The 25,920-nt window shown below is 40.5% G+C and overlaps 1 protein-coding gene across 2 annotated transcripts in view; it reads left to right on the top strand.

Moving 5' to 3' along the window:
• rps6kc1.S (ribosomal protein S6 kinase, 52kDa, polypeptide 1 S homeolog) overlaps positions 1–25,920 on the top strand; it is an 86,728-nt gene that overhangs the window by 15,325 nt on the left and 45,483 nt on the right. For both annotated transcript variants that reach the window (XM_018264995.2, XM_018264996.2), the window contains exons 6-8: positions 1,651–1,738; positions 10,762–10,821; positions 12,038–12,400. In XM_018264995.2, coding sequence (XP_018120484.1) covers positions 1,651–1,738; positions 10,762–10,821; positions 12,038–12,400 — 511 coding nt within the window. The remainder of the gene's footprint in view (positions 1–1,650; positions 1,739–10,761; positions 10,822–12,037; positions 12,401–25,920) is intronic.

Genomic DNA, 25,920 nt, shown 5'->3' with positions numbered 1-25,920 from the left:
AAATGAAATGTATTCGTTTGATTTGACATACGGTTTACTTCTATACTAAACATGTAAAATCTTTGCTTTAAAAGACTGTATTCTGCCATCTTTTATCTCTTGTCTAAATAGAGCTGTACCAAGCTATTCCATTCAGTAAAGGCTAATGTCACATGTGGTGTGTATTCCTTGAAAAAAAACTCAAATGCATATTCGGCCCAAAATCCGAATCTGGATTTTCAGGCTGGAGCAGGTTGGCGTTCCACCTCTGCTTTTTTCCAACTGGCAGTGAAAGTTAGTATTAGCTTTAAGGTAGGCAGCACTATTCATAAGTGGCAGACTGGATGTATGCTGTTCAGAAAACTATGGAGCACCAACACAAGCAAGGTTCTGCAAAGCCCCTGTATTTACTACCCGTCTATGGCAGGATTTAAAGGAAAAGGAATACCATTTTACAATTGGGGTTCAAAAATTTGGGCACCAAGTGTCTACTTTTATTTACCTGGCGCCCCATGGTTATTCTAGTGAGCCCCACGGAGTGATCCTCTTCCTGCTTCTTCGGTTTTCAAATTACCCGGGGCAGACGCATGCGCAGTAGAATGAAATAGCCAGCTTTTTCACGAGAAGACCCTAAGAAGCAGGAAGTGGATCTCTCCGTGGTGCTCACTAGAAGAACCCCGGGCTGGTGCAGTTTTCTGCTGATTGGAGCACCGGCACAGGGTGTCAGGTAAATAAAAGTAATCGCTTGGGGCTGCCTAACTTTTGGCACCCCCAAGGGTAAAATGGTCTTCCTTCTCCTTTAAAGGACAGTGACATCAATTTTTTTTTAATTCGTTGGTATACAGCGAAAAAAAACCACAATGACAAATCAAACTTTGAAATTGCTAAGTCTTTATTAAGAAATAACTTACCGAAAATCCGCTTGCGCTCCTCTTCAGACAGGGCGACGATTCATCGCGCGGCGCTCAATTTCTCCTCCCTGGCTATCTCCTTTAAGGAAAGGAGAAATCAAGCGCCACACCATGGATCGCCGGATTGCCTTTTCTGAAGAGGAGAGCAATCAGAGTTTTCGGTAAGTTATCTCTTAATAAAGACTTAGTGATTTCAAAGTTTGATTTGTCTTTGTGGTTTTTTTTTTTTTGTTGTATACCAATGAATTTTGTTTGATGTTACTGGACTGCCTTGTGTTCAACTTTTCTGCACCTTGCAGCAGATTTTTAATCTCGTGCAAGGTATGGAGTACAGGCTTCAGTCACAGTGCATGGGCAAAGTGTCCCTATGAAATGTTATAAGGAGAAATAGCGGAGCTCACCCACTCGGCGTCCTTGAAGCGCGTCTCCCCTCCAGCAGCCTCCACACTACGGGCGCTCAGCCGGATAGATTAGGAGGCGTGTAATGCTTCATCAATTGTGGCTTTATTTCAGCAAACAGTGTGACAAACAGTGGCAATCAATAGTGCAGTTTCAGCCTACGCGTTTCGTGCCCAGAATTACCGGCACTTCATCAGAGCTCTGTCCCTTTTAGCCTGTTATCCCTGACCATAGCACTCCTTAGAGCGCTCATTGTGTTGGCAGGTGAACCTCTGCACAGAAACATTCTCACTAAAAATGGTTTGCACACCTACAGGGATTCATTGCCTTTCTTTTTCTTTGTTTATTTACCCTTTTTCAGGGTGGAGAGGTGCATGATGGATCTGATCTGATAGGACCAGCAGAACCTACAGATTTTACAGATAGCCTTTCAGATTGCAGCTCTGATGGTAAGTTTTCCAAAGGAACGAAAAGCACTGTACTGCAATGGTAAAGTTTGGTACATTTATTAAGATTGGTATACAGTTAATAGATCGCATACCTGTCCTGAATTAAAAGTAATTTGACTTGGCTGAGACTTGTTTAGGTTTGTTCAGGGTACACGGAGGGAGGCCTGGGCAAAACATTCTAGTAGGTGGATTTTGAGACTGGGAAAACGAATATACGTATATCCCATCTAGTTAATAATGTTTCCCAACTAATGGGAGCAGCACAGTGACACTATCTGCCTGGACTTTGTACGTTCTCCCCTCCACGGGGCAAATTCACTAAAGGCTGAATTTCCTATAGACAAATACAAGAGTCCTCTGCACTCAACCCATTATCAATATATTTGAGACAGAGACATTTTGTGCATACAGCTACTGAAAAATGCCTTACCCTTTAAACAAAACAGGGATTGTTTGTCCATATATTGCAATATATTTAAGCTGGCCAACTACGTCAAAGTCATCCCATATCTGGCCAGTCCTACGCTCAATTTTCATCTGATTCATTAAGAAGGCTGAATTTCCGCCAGCTATTGATTCGCCACATTTCGCACCACTTCACCAGGTGCAAATTCATTACCACTACGCTAATTAACTAAAATGCGAAGTTGCGTCTCAGCAGCCAAACACTGGCAAAGTTTCATTTCATAGCGAGCTAGTGTTCAATTCTGCTGAGCTAGTTCGTTACTAGTCTTACTCTTAAGTCACTTTGAATAGGGTAGGTACACATATGTCATATAATTCGGTAAAGGATAATTGTAAGAAGAGGTCAAATGCAGATTAAACGCTGCAAAATTCCGGGTGCTTTTTCAAGTGTCATAAAGAGCGTTGCTCGAAACATGTAGTGTGTTAATAAAAAGCACCCGGAATTTTGCAGTGCTTAATCTGTGTTTGACCTCTTCTTACAATTATCCTTTACCGAGTCATAAGGTTTCATTCGTTCGACGGAAGCAGTAAGAATCGGTCTAAAACTGTGAGTGAATCTTTTCCCGAAATATAATGAAAGATATGTCATATATTTGCCTTTATTAGAGATGTTGGTGCAAATACTTGAAGTGGTCACTTATTATTACAAATGTCCAAGGAAGCAAAATAAAGACTAGAAGAGATCTTCTAATGCCCTAGACATGAGCCCACCCTAAAACAAATGTGGCATGACCCACAAATGGTTAAAAAAAAAATGTCAAAACAAAAATCTTTGAATTTGAGTTAGAACTTTTGAAGGCAATCCCTCTTTAAAAAATTAAAAGACGCCAGCATTTTGTAGAACTTTTGTGACTTTCCGGCATACAGGATATGATGTCATTGACATAAAATTGAGGAGGATGTAGCTTCATCTTATTAGTTTGCCAGGTCTAAGCTGGTGAAGGAAACTCTGGTGAAAGAGGTAACGTTCTGTAAAATTCATGATCGTTTACCTGAGCGAAAATTCGTCTGGTGATAGGGCACGAAACTTTTCTAGCGACGGACTATTTCGCTAGCGAATTGTTGTCTACACCTGTTAGTAAATTGGCAATGTCCCTATGGATGATATTTTTGGCAAATTTCCGCTAGCGACGGCCACTTTGCCCTTCAGTAAATCTGCCCCCACATGTCTATGTGGGTTTCCTCTGTGCATTCCAGTTTTCTCCAACACCCCAAAACATACAGGCAGGTTGCTTGGCTCCTGAAAAATTGGCCATAGTGTTTGTGGATGTGATAGGGACTTTAGACTGTAAGCTCTACTGTGGCAGACAATGATCTGAATGATGTATACTCTTTTTAATGAGATATAAAGCATAATAATAATACTATACCATTGTGTGCCTGAGATTTTATGTGACTCATGTGGAATTTACTGGGGGCAGTGGCAGGCAGCTTGTAAGCAGGGAAGAGACATGATGGTCACCGTTACGTTAGGTAAATGAATATAGTTCTATAAACTTATAGAAAAATGGAAAACCTAGTCACTGCATGATGTGTCTTTACCTCTGGGTGGCAGTCTTGTCATTGTCTTGTGCATGTAGAATTCCATATTAATGACTGGTTCTAATGCAGAAAGACTCTGGAATGGACTCTAATGTCAAAGTCCAGGAAACATCTGTGATTGAGAGATGCAGAATTTAAATGTCTGCACTATTCAAGCTGGCCTTCAAAACACTTGAAAAATGAATACCTCCCCCCCCACCTCATATATTTCGCCTTCCTTAAGTGACAGTGCCAATTAAGCGCGTTGGCACTCTGCGGCTATGATTGCACATATTACAGCTGTCAGTGGAAACCCAAAATAATCTACGGAATCTGAATTAACGAGCTGCTAATTTTGCAGGGCAGGCAAATGGGATTTTTATGAAGAGGGGCAAGATACCCAGTAATGTTGTTTGTATGCACACTACATTTTACTCTGAACTGTTTGTCTCTCTTCTCAGTCGCAGTGTCCAGTTAGGCAGAGAAATAAGACTGTATTACTCTCCATATTTTCTCTCCGTTTTTCCATTTCATCTTATTCCAGCCCTAGGAGTTTAGCTGTCTTGGGGTGTTTGTAAGTGTAAGTATTTCGAAGCTACAGGGAATGGGGGCCAAAATGCTGATACAGGTATAGGATCCCTTATCCGGAAACCCGATATCCAGAAAGCTCCGAATTACGGAATGGCTCCCATAGACTGCATTTTATCCAAATAATCCAAATTTTTAAAAATGATTTCCTTTTTCTCCGTAATAATAAAACAGTAGCTTGTACTTGATCCCAACTCAGATATAATTAATCCTTATTGGAAGCAAAACCAACCTATTGGGTTTATTTAATGTTTAAATATATTTCCATAGACTTAAGGCATGAAGACCCAAATTACGGAAAGATCCATTATCCGGAAAACCCCAGTTCCCGAGCATTCTGGATAACATGTCCCATACCTGTAATCGGCTCCCACTGACTTGTCTGACTATAGCACAAAAATTTGGGGGAGGAGGGACTTTCTTGACGCCCATTTTATTGTTTGTAAATGCAATAAACTATAATCACCTATCAAGATTGATATAAAGCATTTTATTCCTCGCCCACAGATCTACAAAACCCCTGTAAATTTCCTGTGTGACCCTTAAAGGGAAATTATAGGGTACCTATTATATTGTGGTATAATTATATTGTGGTAACCATACTTTTACTTATTTTTAGGGATGCACCGAATCCATTATTCGGTTCGGGATTCGGCCTTTTTCAGCAGGATTCAGATTTGGCCAAATCCTTCTTGCCGGCCAAACGGAATCCTTATTTGCATATGCAAATTAGGGGCGAGGAGGGAAATCACGTGACTTTTTGTCACAAAACAAGGAAGTACATATTTGCAAATGCAAATTAGGATTCCGATTTGGTTCGGTATTCAGCCTAATCTCTTCTGAAGGATATAATGGTGGATTAGGTGCATCCCTACTTATTTTAATTAAGAAATGTTTTTTTCCAGTATTTACTACACTTTTTTTTTTATTTTTTGTTTTCATTTTTCATTATTTGTGATTTTTGAGTTATTCAGTTTTTTATTCAGCAGCTCTCCAGTTTGCAATTTCAGCTATCATGTTGCTAGGGTCCAAATTCCCCTAGCAACCATGCTTTTATTTAAATGAGCGACTGATATATGAATAGGAGAGGCCTGGACAGAAAGATGAGTAATACAAAGTAACAATAACAATACCTTTGTAGCTAGAAAGAATCAGAAGAACCAGGCAAATAATTAAAAAAACTCTAGAAAATAAAAAATGAAGAGCAATTGAAAAGTTGCTGAGAATTGACCATTTTGTAACATAGTAAAAGTTTACCACCCCCTTTAACAGGGCAGAGGCTGAAACTGTCATTGCAACATCCTGGTTGAATTGCTGGTCAACTGGACAACACTGAACAAACCCCACCCTTTCTTAGCTGCAGCCTTTGCAGGCTTTGAGATAAGAAACTTATTATACAGGGACTTATCTGTGGACTGGTAATTTGTTTAACTGATTTGTTTAAAGGGATACTGTCATGGGAATGTTTTTGTTTTCAAAATGCATCAATAAAAAGTGCTCCTGCAGCAGAATTCTGCACTGAAATCCATTTCTCAAAAGAGCAAACAGGTTTTTTTATTTTTAATTTTGAAATCTGACATGGGGCTAGACATATTGTCAGTTTCCCATCTGTGTACTGCAAGTTGGGGTGATATCACCTCCCCACCAGCAGCCTAAGAACAGAACAATGGGAAGGTAACCAGATAGCAGCTCCCTAATACAAGATAACGGCTCCCTTGTAGATCTAAGAACATCAACAGGCCCGGACTGGCAATCTGTGGGTTCTGGCAAAGGCCAGAGGGGCTGCTGTAAGTTGCCATAGACAGGCACTAACTATTGTGCTGGTGAGGTGCTGTTTGGGCCTCTGTGTAGCTGAATGCCAGGGCAAATTTTGAATCTCGGTCCAGACCTGAACATCACTTAATAGTAAAATCCAGGTCCCACTGTGACACATTCAGTTACATTAAGTAGGAGAAACAACAGCCTGCCAGAAAGCAGTTCCATCCTAAAGTGCTGGCTCTTTCTGAAAGCACATGAGCAGGCAAAATGACCCGAGATGGCTGCCTACACACCTATATTATAAATTAAAATAAAAATACACTTGCTGGTGCAGGAATTAAATTTTATATTGTAGAGTGAATTATTTGCAGTGTAAACCGTGTAATTTAGAAATAACTACATCATAAAAATCACGACAGAATCCCTTTAATTAGAACCTTAATGGGCCTGACTGCTCACCACACAGAATGTGACAAAAGTATAACCATTGAGGACTTAAACGTTGTGACTGAGTGGTTGATACTTGATACTGCCCTTCAGCACTGGGGTCTTATCCAACATGGACAGTAGCTGCAAGGGGTTTGTATTAGGGATACGCAGAACCCTGCTTTATATGGTTCAGCTGAATTCAGCTTCGGCCGAATACCAAATCCAAACCCTTCTGCTGTGCTGAAAAAGCAAGTGCACCAGTGGATATAACCAATGCACTTGCCATTTTTGTTTTCCAATTAGATAGGGTTCAGATTTTTTCCGGATATGGATATGCTCGAAACAGAGGCCTGATAAAAATATCTCAGATTTGGCCGAATCTGAATCCAGTTTGTATGTTTGGCTTTCCCCTCTAGGACTCCAAAAACACAAGGCTAAATGCCTGCTAATTGACCCTATTGTGTGTGTATATGTGCTAAGGACATTTACATCATGCACATCAGTACCTGCCCAATGAAGCTCAATCTCTGTAAGAATCAGTGCAAATGTTCTCTCTCTGTCTCTCTCTCTCTCTCTCTCTCTCTCTCTCTCTCTCTTCCCCCCCCCCCCGTAATGGGACTAGTTATCCAGAATGCTGTGGATCCCCATACCTTAAGTCTGCTAAAACAACATTTAAACATTAAATAAACCCAATAGCATTGTGTTGCCTCCAATAAGGATTAAAGTGGACCTATCACCTAGACACAAAAAGTTAAAATTAAAATCCTTTTCAAATTAAACATGAAATCCAATTTCTATTTTTTATTAAAGCATTCATTGATGTTGTAAGCTCAAAGGCGGAGCAAGCAATTACTTTCACTTTCCATTCTGCCCTTCCTAGATGTCACTGCTCTCCCCACATTCACAGCCCCCCACAGCCTTCCCATTATATCACGTTTGGTAGATACTAATATTAGATCTTTGATGGGTTGCCACCTTTTGGCCCACTTGAATCCTGGCAGGGCCGTGACAAAATGGGGGCGGGGCTGTGATGTTGCTGGTGGTGGGTCCTGATGCAAGGGGCGGGGTTATGACATGGTGATCAGTGTTTAACCGATCTCTGCGTCAATCATAAGGAATCCTGCCTGGTTTTCCTAATTTGGAAAACCGGGCAGGCAGTTTTGAACTGGGCAGCCCTTCAAAAAAAACGGGCTGTCCAGGTAAAAACCGGACAGGTGGCAATCCTAGATCTGTTATTTTCTAGCATATTAATTCTTGCCATGTTTTTTTATTGGGATCTGTATATACATTGTTAGTATCGTTATATACATTTATTCTGCACTCACATTATGCATTCTGGTCACCATGGCGGATATTTAGAGCGGGGCACTGAGTTGGAAAGTTTGAAAACAAAATGGCTTCATCCTTTGGAGAGGTCATTGGACAGTCGAAGACAAAAGTGGAAGGCTGTATTTTGGTTAAAAATTCCCTCGAACAATGCGTTATGATGAATCCATAGCCTTTCTGCCCCTGTGCCTCTGTTTACTCACCTGTAGCACAATAATCATTGTTATTTTCACTCTTCTCTGCGTTGGAAGCTGAACAGAGAAACGTTGTGCCAGAGGTGAGTAGCCATAAATGCATCTGCACCCGAGATGGGCAGCTCTTTTACAAAAAAAAAAGTAGAAAACTATAAAAGGCCTTAATGTAATCATATAAGATGCCTGGGAGATATTCTCTTGTGACAGAGGTTACGAGTTATGCATATTCATATTTGCAAGCACTTAAATGCAGATAGCTGGATGTGCATTAAGGAGAGAATTCCAAGCTCATATTGTGAAGCCTCCTCTCACACAGCTCTGATTTCATCTTCAAAATTCTGCAGCGTGAATCAGTTTTTCCTTTGCTTATTATTTTCCTTCATTTTTACATAATGCGAAATGTAAATTAAATGAAGCAGGGGTTTTGGATTCCCTGACAAAATGCACCTCGTCCCTAATTTTCCAATTCATTACGAATCCTCCGCAAAAGATTCAGCTAAATACCAACCCAAATCCATAGCTTAATTTGCATATTCACATTAGAGAGACGGTAAAAGAAATGACAAAAAAACAAAAATATGTTGCCTTAAAGGAGAAATAACCCCCCCAATAATAAAAATTCCTACCTATTACCCTATGTAGTTCCCCCTCCCTGCTTGCCCCCGCATAGTTACCCCTGAAATTGCCCCTAAGAGTTTGCTTACATATCGGTGCAGAGCAATCGCAGAGGAGCTCATGGAACTCCGGTCTTCTTCGGGTCCTTTTTTTTCCCTTCTGCAATTTTGGCACATGGGCAGTTGCTATGAACCAGAAGACTGCTCCAACTACGCATGCGCCAATATGGCGTTCACTTCCCGAAGAAGACGAAGATCCTGAAGATGGCACCCATGAGCTCCGCTGCGCTTACTCTGCAATGATACGTGAGCAAGTGGGCAGTTTCAGAGGTAACTAACTATGCGGGGGAAAGCAGGGAGGGGGGGACTACCTAGGGTAGTGGGTAGGGACTTTTCTTATTCGGGTGGGTTAAGTTCTCCTTTAAGTTGTTAAAAGCTTTAACATCACATGACTTTTAAAGGAGAAGGAAAGCTACCGAAGCAGTTTATTGCCAATAGATTTAGCCACAATAGTGCAAGCTATAACACTATATTTATTATGTAGAATGATTTACCATACCTGAGTAAACCGCTCTAGAAGCTCTCTGTTTGTTTAGGATAGTAGCTGCCATTTTAGCTTGGTGTGACATCACTTCCTGCCTTCGTCTCTCCCTGCTCACTCATAGCTGTGGGGTCAGATTACAGCAGGGAGGGGAGGAGGGAGAGGGAAAAGGAGCAAACTGAGCATGCTCATGCCGAGCCCTGGAGGTTTAAGCTGAAAACAGGAAGTCTGATACAGAAGCCCATGTGTACACAATAGAAGGAAAGAAATGTGGTGTTTCTTTTGACAGAGGACTCAGAGCAGCATTACTTTGAGGATTTAATGGTATATTTATATAGACCTTTCTGATAAAGCTTACTTAATTTTAGCCTTTCCTTCTCCTTTTAGGATGAAATTTGGTTTGGCTAACCTTTGAATTAGGCTGAATACAAATCTTCCAAAAAGTGCTGGAATTCAGCAGATTTCTGAACCAAATCCTGGATTTGGAGCATTGCCACACAAGAAATTCAGGCCAATTGTGATTATTTTGTCCCCACAGCTACTAATCAATGTGGGGGGTAAACATGTGTCAAATGCCCTGAAGAGGGAGAGCATGACTAAAGCATTCCTTTCTTCTTCTTTACTTTCCATAGTCTTTTGGACAGTGGCGTAAGAAATTACTGGGCGCCACATAAAATTATTTTTCAGACCCTCACAATGGGGGTCATTTATCAACACTGGGCAAATTTGCCCATGGGCAGTAACCCATGGCAACCAATCAGATGGCTGCATTCATTGTTCTACTTGCAGCTGGCTTTAAAAAGCTAATCACTGAATGGTTGCTATAGGTAACTGCCCATGGGCTAATTTGCCCAGTGTTGATAAATGAGCCCCATTGTCTAGAGATTGACCAGTTTTACCAATATTTATTGAAATTCTATATGAATAAGGGCTTAATGGGGCCCCTATACTTCCTGGGCCCCCTGCAGCCGCAGGGTCTGCTTCCTCTGTAGTTATGCCCCTGCTTTTGGGGGAAAATAGTAAAAAAAGGAGATTTTTTCTAAAGCAAAGCAATAACCAGAGAATGTTTTAGCACATTTATATAGAGTAAAATGTTTGGCACCCCTTTAAATTAGAGACTCAACAAACTTTGTGTACAACCGGTGAATTTCCAACATCTCTGGTTTTCTTTATCCACACTTTACTTCTTCAACTACAGCCGAAGACTGGCAGCTTGAAATATCGTTTGTCTATAGCAGGTTTTCTTAGCCATTTCCCAACATTTAAATTGGAGCTATATGTTCCAAAGAGAAACATAACCAACAGTAAATGTTTATCCTAATGAGGGACCATTCAAAGAATCTAAAATAAATGTCATGTACGGTAAATATTATTGATTTAACCTTGAGTAGGGATCCTTAAAATGGCAGTGATTCATTTTGGAATAATCCAGTTGTGCATATTATTAAATTTTGAATAACATTTTAAAATGGCATTCTGTTTTATGTGATATATTTTTATAGAGACTCTTTAAGTTTGGTAGTGGGCTTTGTGACTCAAGAACTGGAAGGAATCATTTATAACGCAACACTTTTTTCTTCTCACTAGTGAGAAAGGATTCATGTGGGCCTGATGACCTGACTTTTACCAGCGTATCTGAATGTGGAGGTGAGTCCCTGACAAACTGATCTGTAATTCTCTCTACTGCACCAGCTATTATTGCATTGCAATCCCATCCCATTGACTATTATCCCCACTGCTACTATAGGCATCATCTCTCCCTACTATACCTGCTATCCCACAGTCACACTCCCTTCCCAGAGACTATTATCCCACTGTTACTATAGGCACCATCTCTCCCTACTATACCTGCTATCCCACAGTCACACTCCCTTCCCAGAGACTATTATCCACTGTTACTATAGGTACCATCTCTCCCTACTATACCTGCTATCCCACAGTCACAATCCCTTCCCAGAGACTATTATCCACTGTTACTATAAGCACCATCTCTCCCTACTATACCTGCTATCCCACAGTCACACTACCTCCCCAGAGACTATTATCCACTGTTACTATAGGCACCATCTCTCCCTACTATACCTGCTACCCCACAGTCACACTCCCTTCCCAGAGACTATTATACACTGTTACTATAGGCACCATCTCTCCCTACTATACCTGCTATCCCACAGTCACACTCCCTTCCCAGAGACTATTATCCCACTGTTACTATAGGCACCATCTCTCCCTACTATACCTGCTATCCCACAGTCACACTCCCTTCCCAGAGACTATTATCCCACTGTTACTATAGGCACCATCTCTCCCTACTATACCTGCTATCCCACAGTCACACTCCCTTCCCAGAGACTATTATCCCACTGTTACTATAGGCACCATCTCTCACTACTATACCTGCTACCCCACAGTCACACTCCCTTCCCTGAGACTATTATCCCACTGCTACCTCACACTATTAGGATGTTTCTCCAAGTGCTTCATTCACCAGAGGCTACTATCCCCCTGTTATATGTGCCACTCTGCCTCAGTATTTTTCCAGAATATCCACGCTGCTGCTATAGCCACTATTGCACCTGCCTGCATATTGAACAGGTGAAAAGGTTTGAGATACAGGGTTGCTCTTAATGGTAGTGGGGTCTGGGGCTGAATTATCATAATTGGGTCAACATTTATAACCAGACCAATGAATGTGATGTTCCATGTTTACAGCCCAATATCATGTACACAGAGATACTGGATCCTCACAGCAGGCATTTCTGCTTGCCCTAAAAAAAAGAGTTCTAATTTTTGTTGTTTTCACATTACAGTCCGCTCGTGTGTATGTATCTCCTTTTGTTATTCTCTTCTTGCATTATATTAGGGCTCTCCAGTGACAGTGACTTGATCTCTTTGACGGTTGATAAAGACTCTTTGTCTGGGATAGATGATGGAATGGCTTCCAATCAGACTTCACCCAGTAAATTCCTCGGGGTCCTTCCATCGCCTGAGTCTAGCATTCAAAGCGTCTTTGCCTCTAGTCATGAGGCAACCAAATCTGAGGGAGAGAAAGATAGACAAAGCTCCTTCCCTGCAAGGCTAAAGCAGAAACTAAGCAAGCCAGACTACCTAACCAAGGCTGGCTCACTAATAACCATGGCCATGAAGAAGGAGTCCCAGGAGGACTATGAATCTGCCATTGAGTTTTACAAGAAAGGCGTCGATCTTCTCCTGGAAGGTGTTCAAGGTATTTTCCATTACCATGCCTAGAAACAAGGGATGGCTGGCAACTATGATCAGAGGGCAAACAGAACAAATTGATCCTAAACCAAAATCAGCCATGACCCATCCTTTAAGCCTAACTTTTTCTTTTCAAATAGTATAAAAATACTTATGTCTGATATACCCTACAGATTCACATCCTTGCTCATATAATAAAAGTATAATGATTCAAAAGGGCTATCCTATACTGGCCAAATACCCCTCAGACACCATTGCCAGCCCCCTTTGCATATACATCACTGGAGTTTTATTTTGAAACTTTTCTTGTGTAGTAAACACAATAGTGTAAGGGAAGAAAAGGGTTACCATTGTGCCAGATTATCGCTACCCCTTTTGGGCGCCTCTCCGAGTACATATTTACATTATTGGATGAGTTACACCCGGTAGCGCCTGGCATGTACAGTGCTGAAAAGAAGGTAAAAGGGAATAAAAGCAAGCCATAGGAGAGTAAAGAGTGGGTTAAGGATATTGAGCGACTGTGGGTTTAAATTCTGGGGTCATTATGGGCCCCTGGCGAAGATGCCCCCATGACTACACAGCAGCTTGTTTATATAAGTAGTACTTATCTGTCATCTACTGTGTATCGTGTGCTTGAATGGCTGCCCCCATGGCTACACAGCAGCTTGTTTATATAACTATAGTAGTACTTATCTGTTATCTACTGTGTATCCTGTGCTTGAATGGCTGCCCCCATGGCTACACAGCAGCTTGTTTATATAACTATAGTAGTACTTATCTGTTATCTACTGTGTATCCTGTGCTTGAATGGCTGCCCCCGTGGCTACACAGCAGCTTGTTTGTATAAACTATAGTAGTACTTATCTGTTATCTACTGTGTACCCTGTGCTTGAATGGCTGCCCCATGGCTACACAACAGCTTGTTTATATAAACTATAGTAGTGCTTATCTGTTATCTACTGTGTATCCTGTGCTTGAATGGCTGCCCCCATGGCTACACAGCAGCTTGTTTATATAAACTATAGTAGTACTTATCTGTTATCTACTGTGTATCCTGTGCTTGAATGACTGCCCTCATGGCTACACAGCAGCTTGTTTGTATAAACTATAGTAGTACTTATCTGTTATCTACTGTGTATCCTGTGCTTGAATGGCTGCCCCATGGCTACACAGCAGCTTGTTTATATAAACTATAGTAGTGCTTATCTGTTATCTACTGTGTATCCTGTGCTTGAATGGCTGCCCCCATGGCTACACAGCAGCTTGTTTATATAAACTATAGTAGTACTTATCTGTTATCTACTGTGTATCCTGTGCTTGAATGGCTGCCCTCATGGCTACACAGCAGCTTGTTTTTATAAACTATAGTAGAGTTTCTGAAGCAAACACAGCAGTTTCACCAGTGCAGGGCAACACTACGTTATATTTTTATTACTTTAAGACACATTATTTTTTTTATGTTAATATTCCTTTATAAGTGCACCTCATGATATCTCACATATGCAATCCATTGCCATCTCATAATGGATGACTAGTAAGCCTTTTTGATTGGATTGGTTTACAGTTTTGTTATCTTTGGGGCCAGTTGTATCCATTCGCATTAAATCCTGCTGGGACATCTCACACTTTCCATGTTCTCACCCAACAAAGGAAGTCCAATTTTTTTAAAATTCCAACATATCAGTACAGGCTACACGTATTACACAGGTCATTATTACACATGCATAGATGTAACAGTATGTAACTATATGATGTTGAAGCAAATACATATTCTAATATTGCACCAATTAATAGTCACCCCCATGTCTTCTCCCTATTCAGCAGCCTCCAGTCTTTCTCTGTCTTACTCTTAAAGGGGTTGTTCACCTTTGAGCGAACTTTTAATATGATGTAGGGAGTGATAGTCTGAGACAATTTGCAATTGGTTTTCATTTTTTATTATTTGTGGTGTTTGAGTTATTTAGCTTTTTATTCAGCAGCTCTCCAGTTTCAGCAACCATGCATTGATTTGAATAATAAACTGGATGAATAGGAGAGGCCTAAATAGATAGACGAATAATCAAATGTAGCAATAACAATACATTTGTAGCCTTACAGAGCATTTGTTTTTCGGTGGGGTCAGTGACCCCCATTTGAAAGCTGGAAAGCGTCAGAAGCAAAAAAAAAAATGAAGGCCAGTTCAAAAGTTGCTTAGTATTGGCCATTCTATTACATACTAAACGTTTACTTAAAGGTGAACTGCCTTTTTAAATAGCAGCATGCTCACAAATTTGTATTCTTATAAAGCAGTAAATGGTTTCTGTTCCCACTAAGACCTTTATATTTATGGTCTTATGCCTTTAAAACAGGTGTTGTTCTGGGCAATCACTCTTTTAAAAGCTGCATGCTTGGGAGGAAGGGATACTAGTGTGAAACCAATACTTTGACCTTGGCAGCCTCTCCCCTATAAATGGTGTGGCATGGGGGGATGATCAAGCCCAGTTAGACCAGTAGCTTGGTAATGAGACACTTATCCTAAAACACTTTGCTATCCAGGGAATAGAGATGTGCGGGTCGCAAATTTCTCGACCCGACCCTAACTGCCCCCTCCCGAACCGCACCCGGGCCCATTCCTGCCCTCTTTTTATAAACCTGCACCCGACCCAACCTGCAGTGACGTCACAAAAGGGGCGGGGCAGGCGGAAGTCTATAAATTCCGGCGCTGGAAGCCGGCAGTACTAGGTCACGGATGGGGAGAGCAGGAGATGTGCTTGACCCACGCCCTCCCGCGACCCGAAGATTTTGTGCAGGAGTCGACCTGAACCCGCCCGTTTTCGGGCCGGCCCACACATCGCTTCTAGGGAGGTGCCAACCATTGACAAATTTGATCCGAGTTAAATAGTTAGGACCAGCATATGAGGGGTTACCTTGACATGGTAAGGTGGCTTATCAATTTTATGATCAAGACTTTGTAATAAAAACCCTGTTTTTAAAATAAATGCCCTTGCACAGATACTTAATTACTACTGAAACGGGGCCAGGGAATGTGCATTAATCAATTTCCTATCCCTTGTATGTTTATAATTATCCCAGCCAGATCAGTTGCACTCCCTTTGTATTGTATATTCTACTTAGCCTTGTGGTGCTCCCACAACCCCCCTTTTTGTTTATATTTATGTCAATTTACAGTACAGGTATAGGATCATTTATCTGGAAACCTGTTATCCAGAAAGCTCTGAATTGCAGAAAGGCTGTATCCCATAGACACCATTATAATGAATTAATGCAAATTTTTAAACATTTTTTCCATTTTCTCTGTAATAACAAAACAGTAGCCTGTACTTGATCCCAACTAATATATAATTATTCCTTATTATAAGCAAAACCAGATTGGTTTTATTTCATGTTTACATGATTTTCTAGTAGACATAAGGTATGAAGGGCCATATAACAGAAAGATCCGTTATTTGGAAAACACCAGGGCCCAAGCATTCTGGATAACAGGTCCCATACCTGTATGTATATGTAATTGCCATTTCTGCATTTCGTTGTTAAATTGGTTTATAACATTTCTCGACTGAGTAAAACAAGAGCCCTATTAATTAGAAGACCAGTAACCAAAAAAAAATTTGTTTCTACATACTGAAAAAAAACCCACCAAGACACATTTAACTTTAAATTCGCAAAGTCTTTATTAAGAAATAACTTACCAATCTCCGACAGGGCAATGATCCATCGTGCGGTGCTCGATTTCTCCTCCCTGCCTTCTATAGGAGATATTTCTTAATAAAGACTTAGAATTTAGAATTAAAAGTGTATTTGTGGGGTTTTTTCCGTTAAGTACAAACACATTTTTTTTTTTTGATTTTTTTTCTTTTTACTGGTCCTTTAAATCACTTGGTAAAGTAAAACAAGGATTTTTTGATGATGAGGGTTTGTCCACTGGAGGCCACTGTTTCTCTTGATTCATTAGGTTTTCAGTGATACTTCAGCTGAGGAACATGAAGGCAGCTTCCATAATATGAATATAAATCCAACTTTAGTTAATAGGGTATATGTTGGGGATAGACAAGGAATTACTGAACACAGAATACTTATGCACTTGATAAAAAAATGTATTCCGAACAAAGCTGGCCATAGATACAAAGGTGTAAATTTACTAAGTGCCGAAAATTCACCATCGACGGCTTCGCACCCATCGCTACACTTCACCATGCGAAAATTCGCTCAGACAACGCTAATTTACTAAATGCATCCAGGGCGCCGGATGCTGGCGAATTTTCGTTAGTTTTACTTTGGCAATCAAAGCGAAGATGCGCTAGCGTTGTCTAATTTGCATACGGCGGGAAATGATAAAGTTACATCAACATATATGTTGCAGCAAATATATTACATTACACATGTCCAGGGAACCTTAATAAATAAATTACAGTTGTTATAATGCCCTACACATGAGCCCAGTGTATAGTTTATGTTCCATATGTTAGAAAATGTAGGGGGGAACCCAGTTACCAAAAAAATTTTTTACAGGCTATCACTCTAAAAAAAGAAAAAGACTCCAGCGTTTTTTGGGACTTAGAAAAATTTTGCACTAAAAATTGAAGAAGTCCTATGTACTCCATTGCACTTCACCTGGTCTGAGCTGGCGAAGGCAAGTCTGGGGAATGAGGTAACGTTCAGTAAAATTTGCATCTTCGTGAATTTGCGGAGTTACGTCCATTCGCCAGAGCAAAAATTTGCCTGCCGTTAGAGTGCGAAGCAATGAAAGGCCGTCTTAATTCAGAGCTTTATGGATAATGGCTTTCCAGATAATGAATCCCATACCTGTATTACTAAATAAATATTTCCAGCAGAACCTTAGAAACCTTCTCAATCCCCAAATCCTTTCCATTGCCCAATGGAATTACATTTATTTATTTATTTATTTATTTTTTGCATCAAATTGTTCGCTGAGAAAACCACTGATGTGTGTTATTGGCACACATTTTTATTTAACCAAAGGAATTACTTCTCCTCTGCCTGTAAATATGTGTTAAGTTTTTGTTATACAGGTAATTAAGTCGCTTTTGAGTTTTATGTTGTGTTTGCACTAGCAGTAAATAAGGCCTCCGAAATAAGCACTTGCACATCGTGAAGCCACATCATCATTTGCTTAAAAAGACTTATAATTACAGCTGACGAAGCATGGACACCATAAAAATGCATTAGTTAGGCTTGACACTTTAATTACCTGTTTTTGCAGATGTTTTTATGTATTGTTATGCGAACAGTTTACAAAATAATTACAGGAAAGTCAAATGGGAAATAAACTAAGTGGGAGGTTTTGTCGCTTAAATATTTTCATTCATGCAGATATGGATGAGGCACAGCTGCGTCCCTCCGCAGTAAAAGCAGGGAGATAGGCGAGGAAACTCCAAGGGTTTAGACGTGGTGGTCTTTTTTTTTCCCCATCGCTGCTGCATTTTCATGAGAGCTTTTGCTTAAGAGCAGGCGGATTCAGACAGCCAGGCTCCTGTGATTTTCTGGGGTGTTTATTTACATGAACGTTATATTGGTAAAAGGCAGTAAATTGGCACTAACAATGGGAATGACACAGTTGTGGCTTTTCAGGAGATCTTTACAGTTCTTAAAGGGAAATCGCTTCGAGTGAGCCTGTTTTGCTGCCTCTATTCCAGTTTTAGTTTTTATTTAGGTGGATTTTTTTATTGAAGATATTTGGATAATATTAAAAAAGAAAATGCTTGTTCATAATGTTTAAAAATTATGGCTATTTGCACCTGTTATCCCTTCAGGCTAGAGTCCTGCGCGGGTCAGTTTTTTGGGACCCGAACCCGACCCGTACCCGCACCCTGCAATCCCGCACCCGCAACCCGCATTCTTACCCGCTTGGACTCGCAACCCGACCCGACCCCCAAGTACCTTCTCTGCAACCCGGACCCGCGACCCGCTGACCATCAAGAATCAGGAAGTGCTGTCATTATAAACCGGAAGTGACATCATCGGAAGTAGATATGATCAGATAAAAGGGAGTAAAACCGGAAGTGCTGTCCTTGTGTACCGGAAATGACATCATCGGAAGTGGACGTGACTAGAAAAAAGGAGCAAATATTGATATTGAGAAGACCCGCAACGCGCAAACCCGCAGAACCGCCGACCCGCGGGTATACCCGCACCTTGAACTTCAACGAAAAACCCGCATTTTACTGCAGGTTTATGCGGGTAACCCGCGGGTACCCGACCCGCTGCAGGACTCTACTTCAGGCCTTAACAGACAATTCATTTAAAGGAGAGTGAAAGTCAAATTACACTTGGGGGTACCAAAAGTTAGGCATCCCCAAGTGATTATATTTAGTTAACGGACACCCCAGGCCGGTGCTCCGATCAGCAGAAAACTGCCCAGAGTTCCTCCAGCGAGCACCACAGAGCGAGCCTCTTCTTGCTTCCTTTGTTTTCTCGCGGCTGTGCATGCGAAGTAGAGCGAAAAAGCCAAACTTTAACAAAAAAAAACAGCTATTGCATTCTACTGCGAATGCGCCTGCCCTGGGGCATTTGAAACTGAAGAAGAAGGAAGATGATTGCTTTAAGGTGCTCGCTGGAATAACCCCGGGCTGGTTCAGATTTTTGCTGATAGGAGCACTGGCCCGAGATTTCAGGCAAGTAAATATAATCACTTGGTGGTACCTCACGAGGAAACTTTGGGAAATGAATTGCGCTGAGTGCCATCCCGCTGGCGATTTACATTTTAGCCAGCGGAAAGGCAGGGGAGGAAGTTGGGGAGATTAGTCGCCGGGCGACTAATCTCCCTGAATCTGCCTGTGTGCCCTGACCCTAAAGCATTGCAGGTTTCCTCCTATCTCCTAAGACATTAGCTTATGGTCCCAGCATCCCCCCTTGCACATCTCTAGTTATATAGCATGTGATCTGTCCCTAATCTTGATATCTGTGCATTTCCCCAAATCCCTCTTTCCACTATGATACATGCCAAAGCTTTTTCTCACTGTCACACCACTACAGACAGATGTAGGTGAAGATCGACCGATTTAGAAATGTAGTCAATAGTTGCGAAACATTAATAGCCATTATTTACAGTAAAAAAGTCTAAAATCTGAAAAATTATTTTAGTAAAACCACTTCAACCAAACCCCCATCCATAATTTTACCTCATTTATCAATAAATTAACTCAAAAAATCTAGTGCGATAAAAGATTATAAAATCGTGAAAAAATCTGAATCGTATGACTTTTTTTTTTCGGATTTGACCCTGAAAACTCACTTTTTCAGATTATCACCTGAAAACCATGATTTTTTTCAGATTCTCGTTCAAAACCGAGCGCAGATCGTGATATCTTCCAGTTGTAAAAAAGACATCTGCCATTGACTTCTACATGACCGCGGCAGGTTTTTGATGGAGTGCTTTTTTATTCAGACTTTTAGTAGCCTCGGGTTCAATAAATCTTGGAGAAAGAAATAGAGTTCTTTTTTCCTACAAAAAAAATTGTATTCCCCTTTAAAAGTCCGACCAAAAAAAAATCTGAGTTAAGTAAATAACCCCCATGTATTATTATTATTAACATGTATTTATAGAGTGCCCACATATTGTGTGTAAAAAAGTATGGGACCTATTATCCAGAATGCTCGGGACCTGGGGCTTTCTGGATAATGGATGTTTCCATAATTAGGATCTTCATACCATAAGTCTACTAGAAATGTATTAAAATGTTACATAAACCCAATAGGCTGGTTTTGCTTCCAATAAGGATTTATTTATCTTAGTTTGGATCAAGTACAAGAGACTGTTTTATTATTACAGAGAAAAAGGAAATCATTTTTAAGAATTTGGATTATTTGGATAAAATGGATTCTATGGGAGATGGCCTTTCCAGAATTCGGTGCTTTCGGGATACAGGGTTTCCGGATAATGGATCCCACACCGGTACTAATACTTGGTTGTATTCAACTCATAACATTAGGTTAACTTTTTGATACTATTTAAATTTGAAGTTTATACTTGAGATATAAAGGAATCTACCATTTCTAAATAACAAACCGAACCCACAATTTTGGATACTCAGATTTGAAACAAATCATACATCATCTGCTAACTAAAGCATTTTCAGCCTCAATTGTCCAGAGCTTTAAAGTTACAGGACTCTTACAGGGTTCTGATTTAGTGCACCAGACCTACAGCATTCTGCTGAATCCCTAGTAGGGATGCACTGGTACCATTTAGTAAAAAAACAGTGAAAAGACCATTGGCAAACTATGTCCTTTAATTTAAAGCAGGGATCCTTTCTATTAGTGACATGCTCACACTGGTTCTCCACTTTGGTGATGTCACCATGCTAACCCTGACCATTTATTTGCACCATTAGATGGTGCTGAAACTGTTTCAGGTTTTGAAATGGATGTGGAATTTTGGGGTGGATTAGGCCCAAGTTGGCAAGCAGCAGCAGGGTTGGAAATATTTAAACCTATCGATCGCTATTCTCCTGAAAAACTGTAAGGGTAAGAGGGCTATGGTTTTCTGCAAAGGCATTCGGATTAGACATTAGGATAATTTTTAACCCTAAAATCAAGGGGATTTAAAACCAATTGAGCAAAGAACACTATAATCCATTGGCCCCCAACCTTTGTTACCGAATGCCACATTCAAATGTAAAATGAGTTGGGGAGCAACACAAGCATGAAAAAAGTTTTGGGGGGGTCAATAAGGGCTGTGATTGGCTATTTGGTAGCCTTATATGGACTGACAGCCTACAGGAGGCTCTGTTTGGCCATAAACTTGGTTTTTATGGAACAAAAACTTGCCTCCAAGCCAGGAATTCAAAAATAAGCACCTGCTTTGAAGCCACTGAGAGCAACATCCAAGGGGTTGGTGAGTAACATGTTGCTTGTGAGCCACTGGTTGGTGATCACTGCTCTATTCCATGTAGCAGAAATATGGTCAAAAAACCATTTTTAAACTATGGCCTTTGTAGAAGTTCTCAAGCTAAATTGACAGATGTTTTGCCAATGCTGGAAGTTGCTGACTTGGTCTGGATGAACTACAAATTGACCATAGAGCAGTACAACTCTGAAGAGGCATATCACCACCACTGGGTTGGCATGTGTGCATGGCAAGAGCAGGACAGTGATCCTAAACATGCTTCAGAGCTGTGCCAATATTCATTTGAAATCGAAGGAAAAATATGGGCTGCTGACTTGCTTGGACAACCGGTAGACCTCAATCCTACTGAACATCTTTGGGAACATCATTGAAGATATATTGTAAGACACAGCTAGGGACACTTTAAATGTGACAATGCATGTGCCAATTAAGGTTGCCCACTCTGCTTGCTTGCTAGTTAAAAATAATCATGTGCTTATGTGGTCCTCATCTGACCGGGTTCTTAAATTCAGCAGCAACTTGAAAGAGTACAAATGACAATTAAAGGAAAAGGAAAGTTATTAGGCGCCCCTTGTCATTCTAGTCTCTTACCTGAAGCTGGTCTACCTCTTCTTTAAAAAAAACACAACAGCCCAGGGCACTGTTTTCTGAGTACCACACCACCATCCCCTTCCGGTCTTCTAGTCATTCCCATTAAGCTTGGGAGAGTAAATGCACAGTACAAAAATTATTCCGATATGTTTGTACTGTGCATCTACGATCTCTAATATGCAGAATACCATGGAAGGGCACCATATTTTTGGCACTACACTGGCTCAGAATGTCTGGCCTGACTACTAAGGAGCTCTCAAATTTGTGTTAATACCTTCTTTCCCGAATGAAAGCACTTGGCAATTCAGCTGCCGGTGAGGGGGGAAAGTGTCAGGGTCCCTCTAACGGAATGGTAATTAACTGCTATATCTGTATTATTTGTGAATTACAAGTATGAACCCGACGCTTTTCACATTTGAAGCTAGCATAAATGGATGCATTCTATTTGATCCATTAAAGTTCATCTTAAGAAGTTTGCAGTAAATTTGCTTACGCTGAGAACACTCCGTGCTTTTTACGAGCACCACTAAGAATGTGCTTGGCGTCATATTCTTGCTTTATGGAGACGTGTTGTCAAAGCTTAAATCTACCCTAAGTAGAAAATTAAGCTCTTGCCGTCACCTTCTCGTAGCGCAAATGGAAGAAGATCGTTTGAATGCTGCAACCTTGACACTGATTTTATAAATTACACCACATTATCCAGCAGAATGTTTGTATTCCCAGATGCCATTTGTGGATCTAACCCTAAGTTTCAGTTCCTTATAATGAAAAAAAAAAATCGCCGTTTGCATTCTTTACTCTAACGTTAGTTATACTTTGCTTTGAACCTTTGTTTTTCAACAATATATTACTTTAAAAAATAAAAATCATGTATGCCTTTAAAAGTAAAAACTTGTAGCCTTTTAGTAAGGTCCTTATCTACACAGTGTTCTATTCAACGGTGAAGAACAGAGAAAAAAGGTTCTTATTTTTTTTTTATTATGATCTGAGTTGAAAATTAGGCTACTTCTGTTTGGTTGGACCTTGAATGCCAAGATGGGTCATGTTCTCGCTCGGTATTTCAATTTTCTGTTTTGTGCTGGTTAGCTTGACCCCCTTATTGAGCTCTCTAGTTTGAGAAAGCATTCGACAAAATTGTGCCATTCTTTCTGCTAATTTGTCAAGTTTTATTTTATTTTACTTTTTGTTCTTTACACAGGGTCAAGGCTGAGGTTTCAAATAAATTCATTTGTGTGGTTTGCTGTGAGCTTACAATTTTACTATCATTATCATTTGTTTAGGTAGTGCAGACGTGTCTCTGTGCTTAACAGAAATTGTTCATCATTCACAGCAGTTTCTACCCCAGTGCAGCTTGCAATCTAAAATTGTGTGGACACACACACACACACTAGGGACCATTTTATCAAGAGCTCATTAACTTGCCTATATGTTTTTTTTTTGTTTTTTTGGAATGTTAGAAGAAACAGGGGTGATTGTAGGGAACCGACACAATGAAAGCAAAATACTACAAGCAATAGGGGCCTGGTCAGTGTTGGACCCTGGATCTTCGCAATGCTAACCAATGGGCCACCATGCTACATTGCACACATTTTATGGAGGTAGTTTATGTCTACAAAGGTAACTTGACTTTAAAGAATAATCAGTGAAATTTATATATGTTAATCCGCCCAGAGAGGCCTCCCTTCCACCTTTCCAACCACCCTACTGTGGACCAACCAAAATTGCCCTGTTTTTTTACCTGTTTAGAAAAATTCAAGGTAGTGAAGTGGTGGGCATCATCTTATGTCGCTTGATGGCTAAGAGCATGTGCCCTGAATTTGGACTTGACTCCCAACTGAGCATTCTCCTGGTTGGAGGTAGCGTAAAAGAGAACTTAAGGAGGCATGAGATGGCCTCCTGAGCACGAATCCTAAATTCTTGTGTTGCTTGATGGCCTAGAACATGTTCACTGAATCTGGAATTTACTCCCAACTAAGCATTCTCCTGGTTGGAGTTAGCTTTAAAGTGAACACCAGGAGTCATGTGATGGCCCCCTGAGCAGGAATCCTAAATTCACTTGTGGATGCCAGTTTTTAGACACCCCTCCAGTGATTCTGATGGCTAATGTCCTATCCGGCTGCTCTAGTTTAAAAGAAAAAAATACAATGCACCGAGAAGGGGTACATAATGTTGAGTGCTGTGCTGCCATGTTCTCTCTTCCAAAGTATTTTAGAATACATTTGCTGAGTTTTCTGTAATGTGTGCCGAAGGTGGTGCCTATTGGGGATGCTAAGCATAAAGTGACCCAGGATAGGAAAAAGAGGTGGACCAGGCTCTAGCATTTGGAATATATATATTTTTACATTATTGGCTTTCTGATTCACTTCACGTTGGCTTGCACTTTAAAAATACTATCCTGGGGGTATCTGACACCAGTAACCAAAAATATGCTAGACCGAAAAGCAGTCAATTCCTATTGACCCCTATATAAGTTGCTAGGTCTTTGATCTTGCTGCATTGTGAGTTGCCAATAAACTCGTGGCAGGGTTAAGCTCAAAAAGTAAACTGTTACAGTGATTTCCATGTCCTAGGCAATTATGCCCTTTTTTTTTACTTTTAACCAAAGAATCTGTTAAACCTTACATAATGGATTACATCTCCCAGCAAGCACAGATTTTCGCCCAGTTTCTCTCCGTCAAGACACAATGGGGTTAATAGTTTAGAGCAAGAAATTCACCACTGTTCTTTTCTCTGTTTCAAATGGATCCTAGAGTAAGAGAACGTTCCAATGTTCCTTGGATGGGGCTATCCTGGCTGTGCACTGGTGAGTGATGGATGGGTTCATGCACTGTTTGGTCAGCATCTGGTTATCAGATAGTTCCCAAAAGCTGCTATTATCCATCTGCCCCAAATTGCCTGCCTGCTGCCGTGCAATATTCGGGGTCTTGGGAACGATGCGCTGCAACATCCAAGTGCACATCTTTGCCTGTGACTTTTTCTATGTAGAAATACACGGCACAAACATTGAATGACATAAGAGGACATGCTATTCAATATTATAAGCAGTGTGGTCCTCCAGCCCCCAGGTTGCTATGTGCAACACAGGCAGGATATGATGTATCCTTACATGGTCATGATAAAGGCCTTGTGTCTGACATCATCATTACGTTATCACTTTATTGCCTTATATTTTGGAAGGTATATTATCCATAGCCCTCTTATATTTTATATTATAACAGGCTACATGCTGTCAGTTCAGTGGAAGCACTCACTAAGCCAAGCACTAAGTGACAAAAATGAAATAAAACCAATTTAGCTGCTACAGAAACATCTCCCTGGGATTCCAGTCTCCTTGCACTCGCTTATCCTCATCTGTTTATTTTGGACAAGCTTCCACTTCAGGCAACTGTGTTGTTGAATGGGAAGATTGAAGCTTTTAGGACTGAATACCGTTACGCTATACACCAGAATTAAATCTGGCTGGCATTTTGTTCAAATACAAGACTGATCGGATATGATTTACTTTCTCTGTGATAAAACTGCTTTTTTCATCACAGGCACTAGCTGTGTTTTATCTTTTTTTCAGGCAGAAGGCTCTCATTGTTCATTCCCTTATTTCAGTACATTGTAGGAATTAATTTCACCCAATTTCCACCAATAGTTTCTGTTTTATTGTTAAAAGACCAATAATATAGGTTATTTAGGGACACTTAACTCCCTGTAGTAAAATATAAGCACATTATAAGTCACCGAAGAGTTCAACCATCATATAAAAGTACGAGGCGGGACAGTCCATGGAACTCAGTCGTGCTCAAATGAATCAATACAGTTCACTGGCTTGCAAGTTACTTGTTTCATAATGAATATGGTTGTCTGCATGGCTGATCATCAATTGAAACATATAAGGAGCCATGTTGTATGTAACTGGACTAATTCAAACCAGCCAAACCCTAACCTTATTTTGATACATCAATGAAAAACCTGACGTTTTTGAAACCTAGGAGAAGTCTTACTACTGTTTCTCTCTATGGGGTAGGCACGAATATGAATCTTTAAAGTAGAACTAAACCCTAAAAAATGAAATAAATTGA

Source organism: Xenopus laevis, chromosome 5S (genome assembly GCF_017654675.1).
Source record: "Xenopus laevis strain J_2021 chromosome 5S, Xenopus_laevis_v10.1, whole genome shotgun sequence".
Taxonomy (NCBI): Eukaryota; Metazoa; Chordata; class Amphibia; order Anura; family Pipidae; genus Xenopus; species Xenopus laevis.
This window is presented reverse-complemented; position numbering and strand designations above follow the sequence as displayed.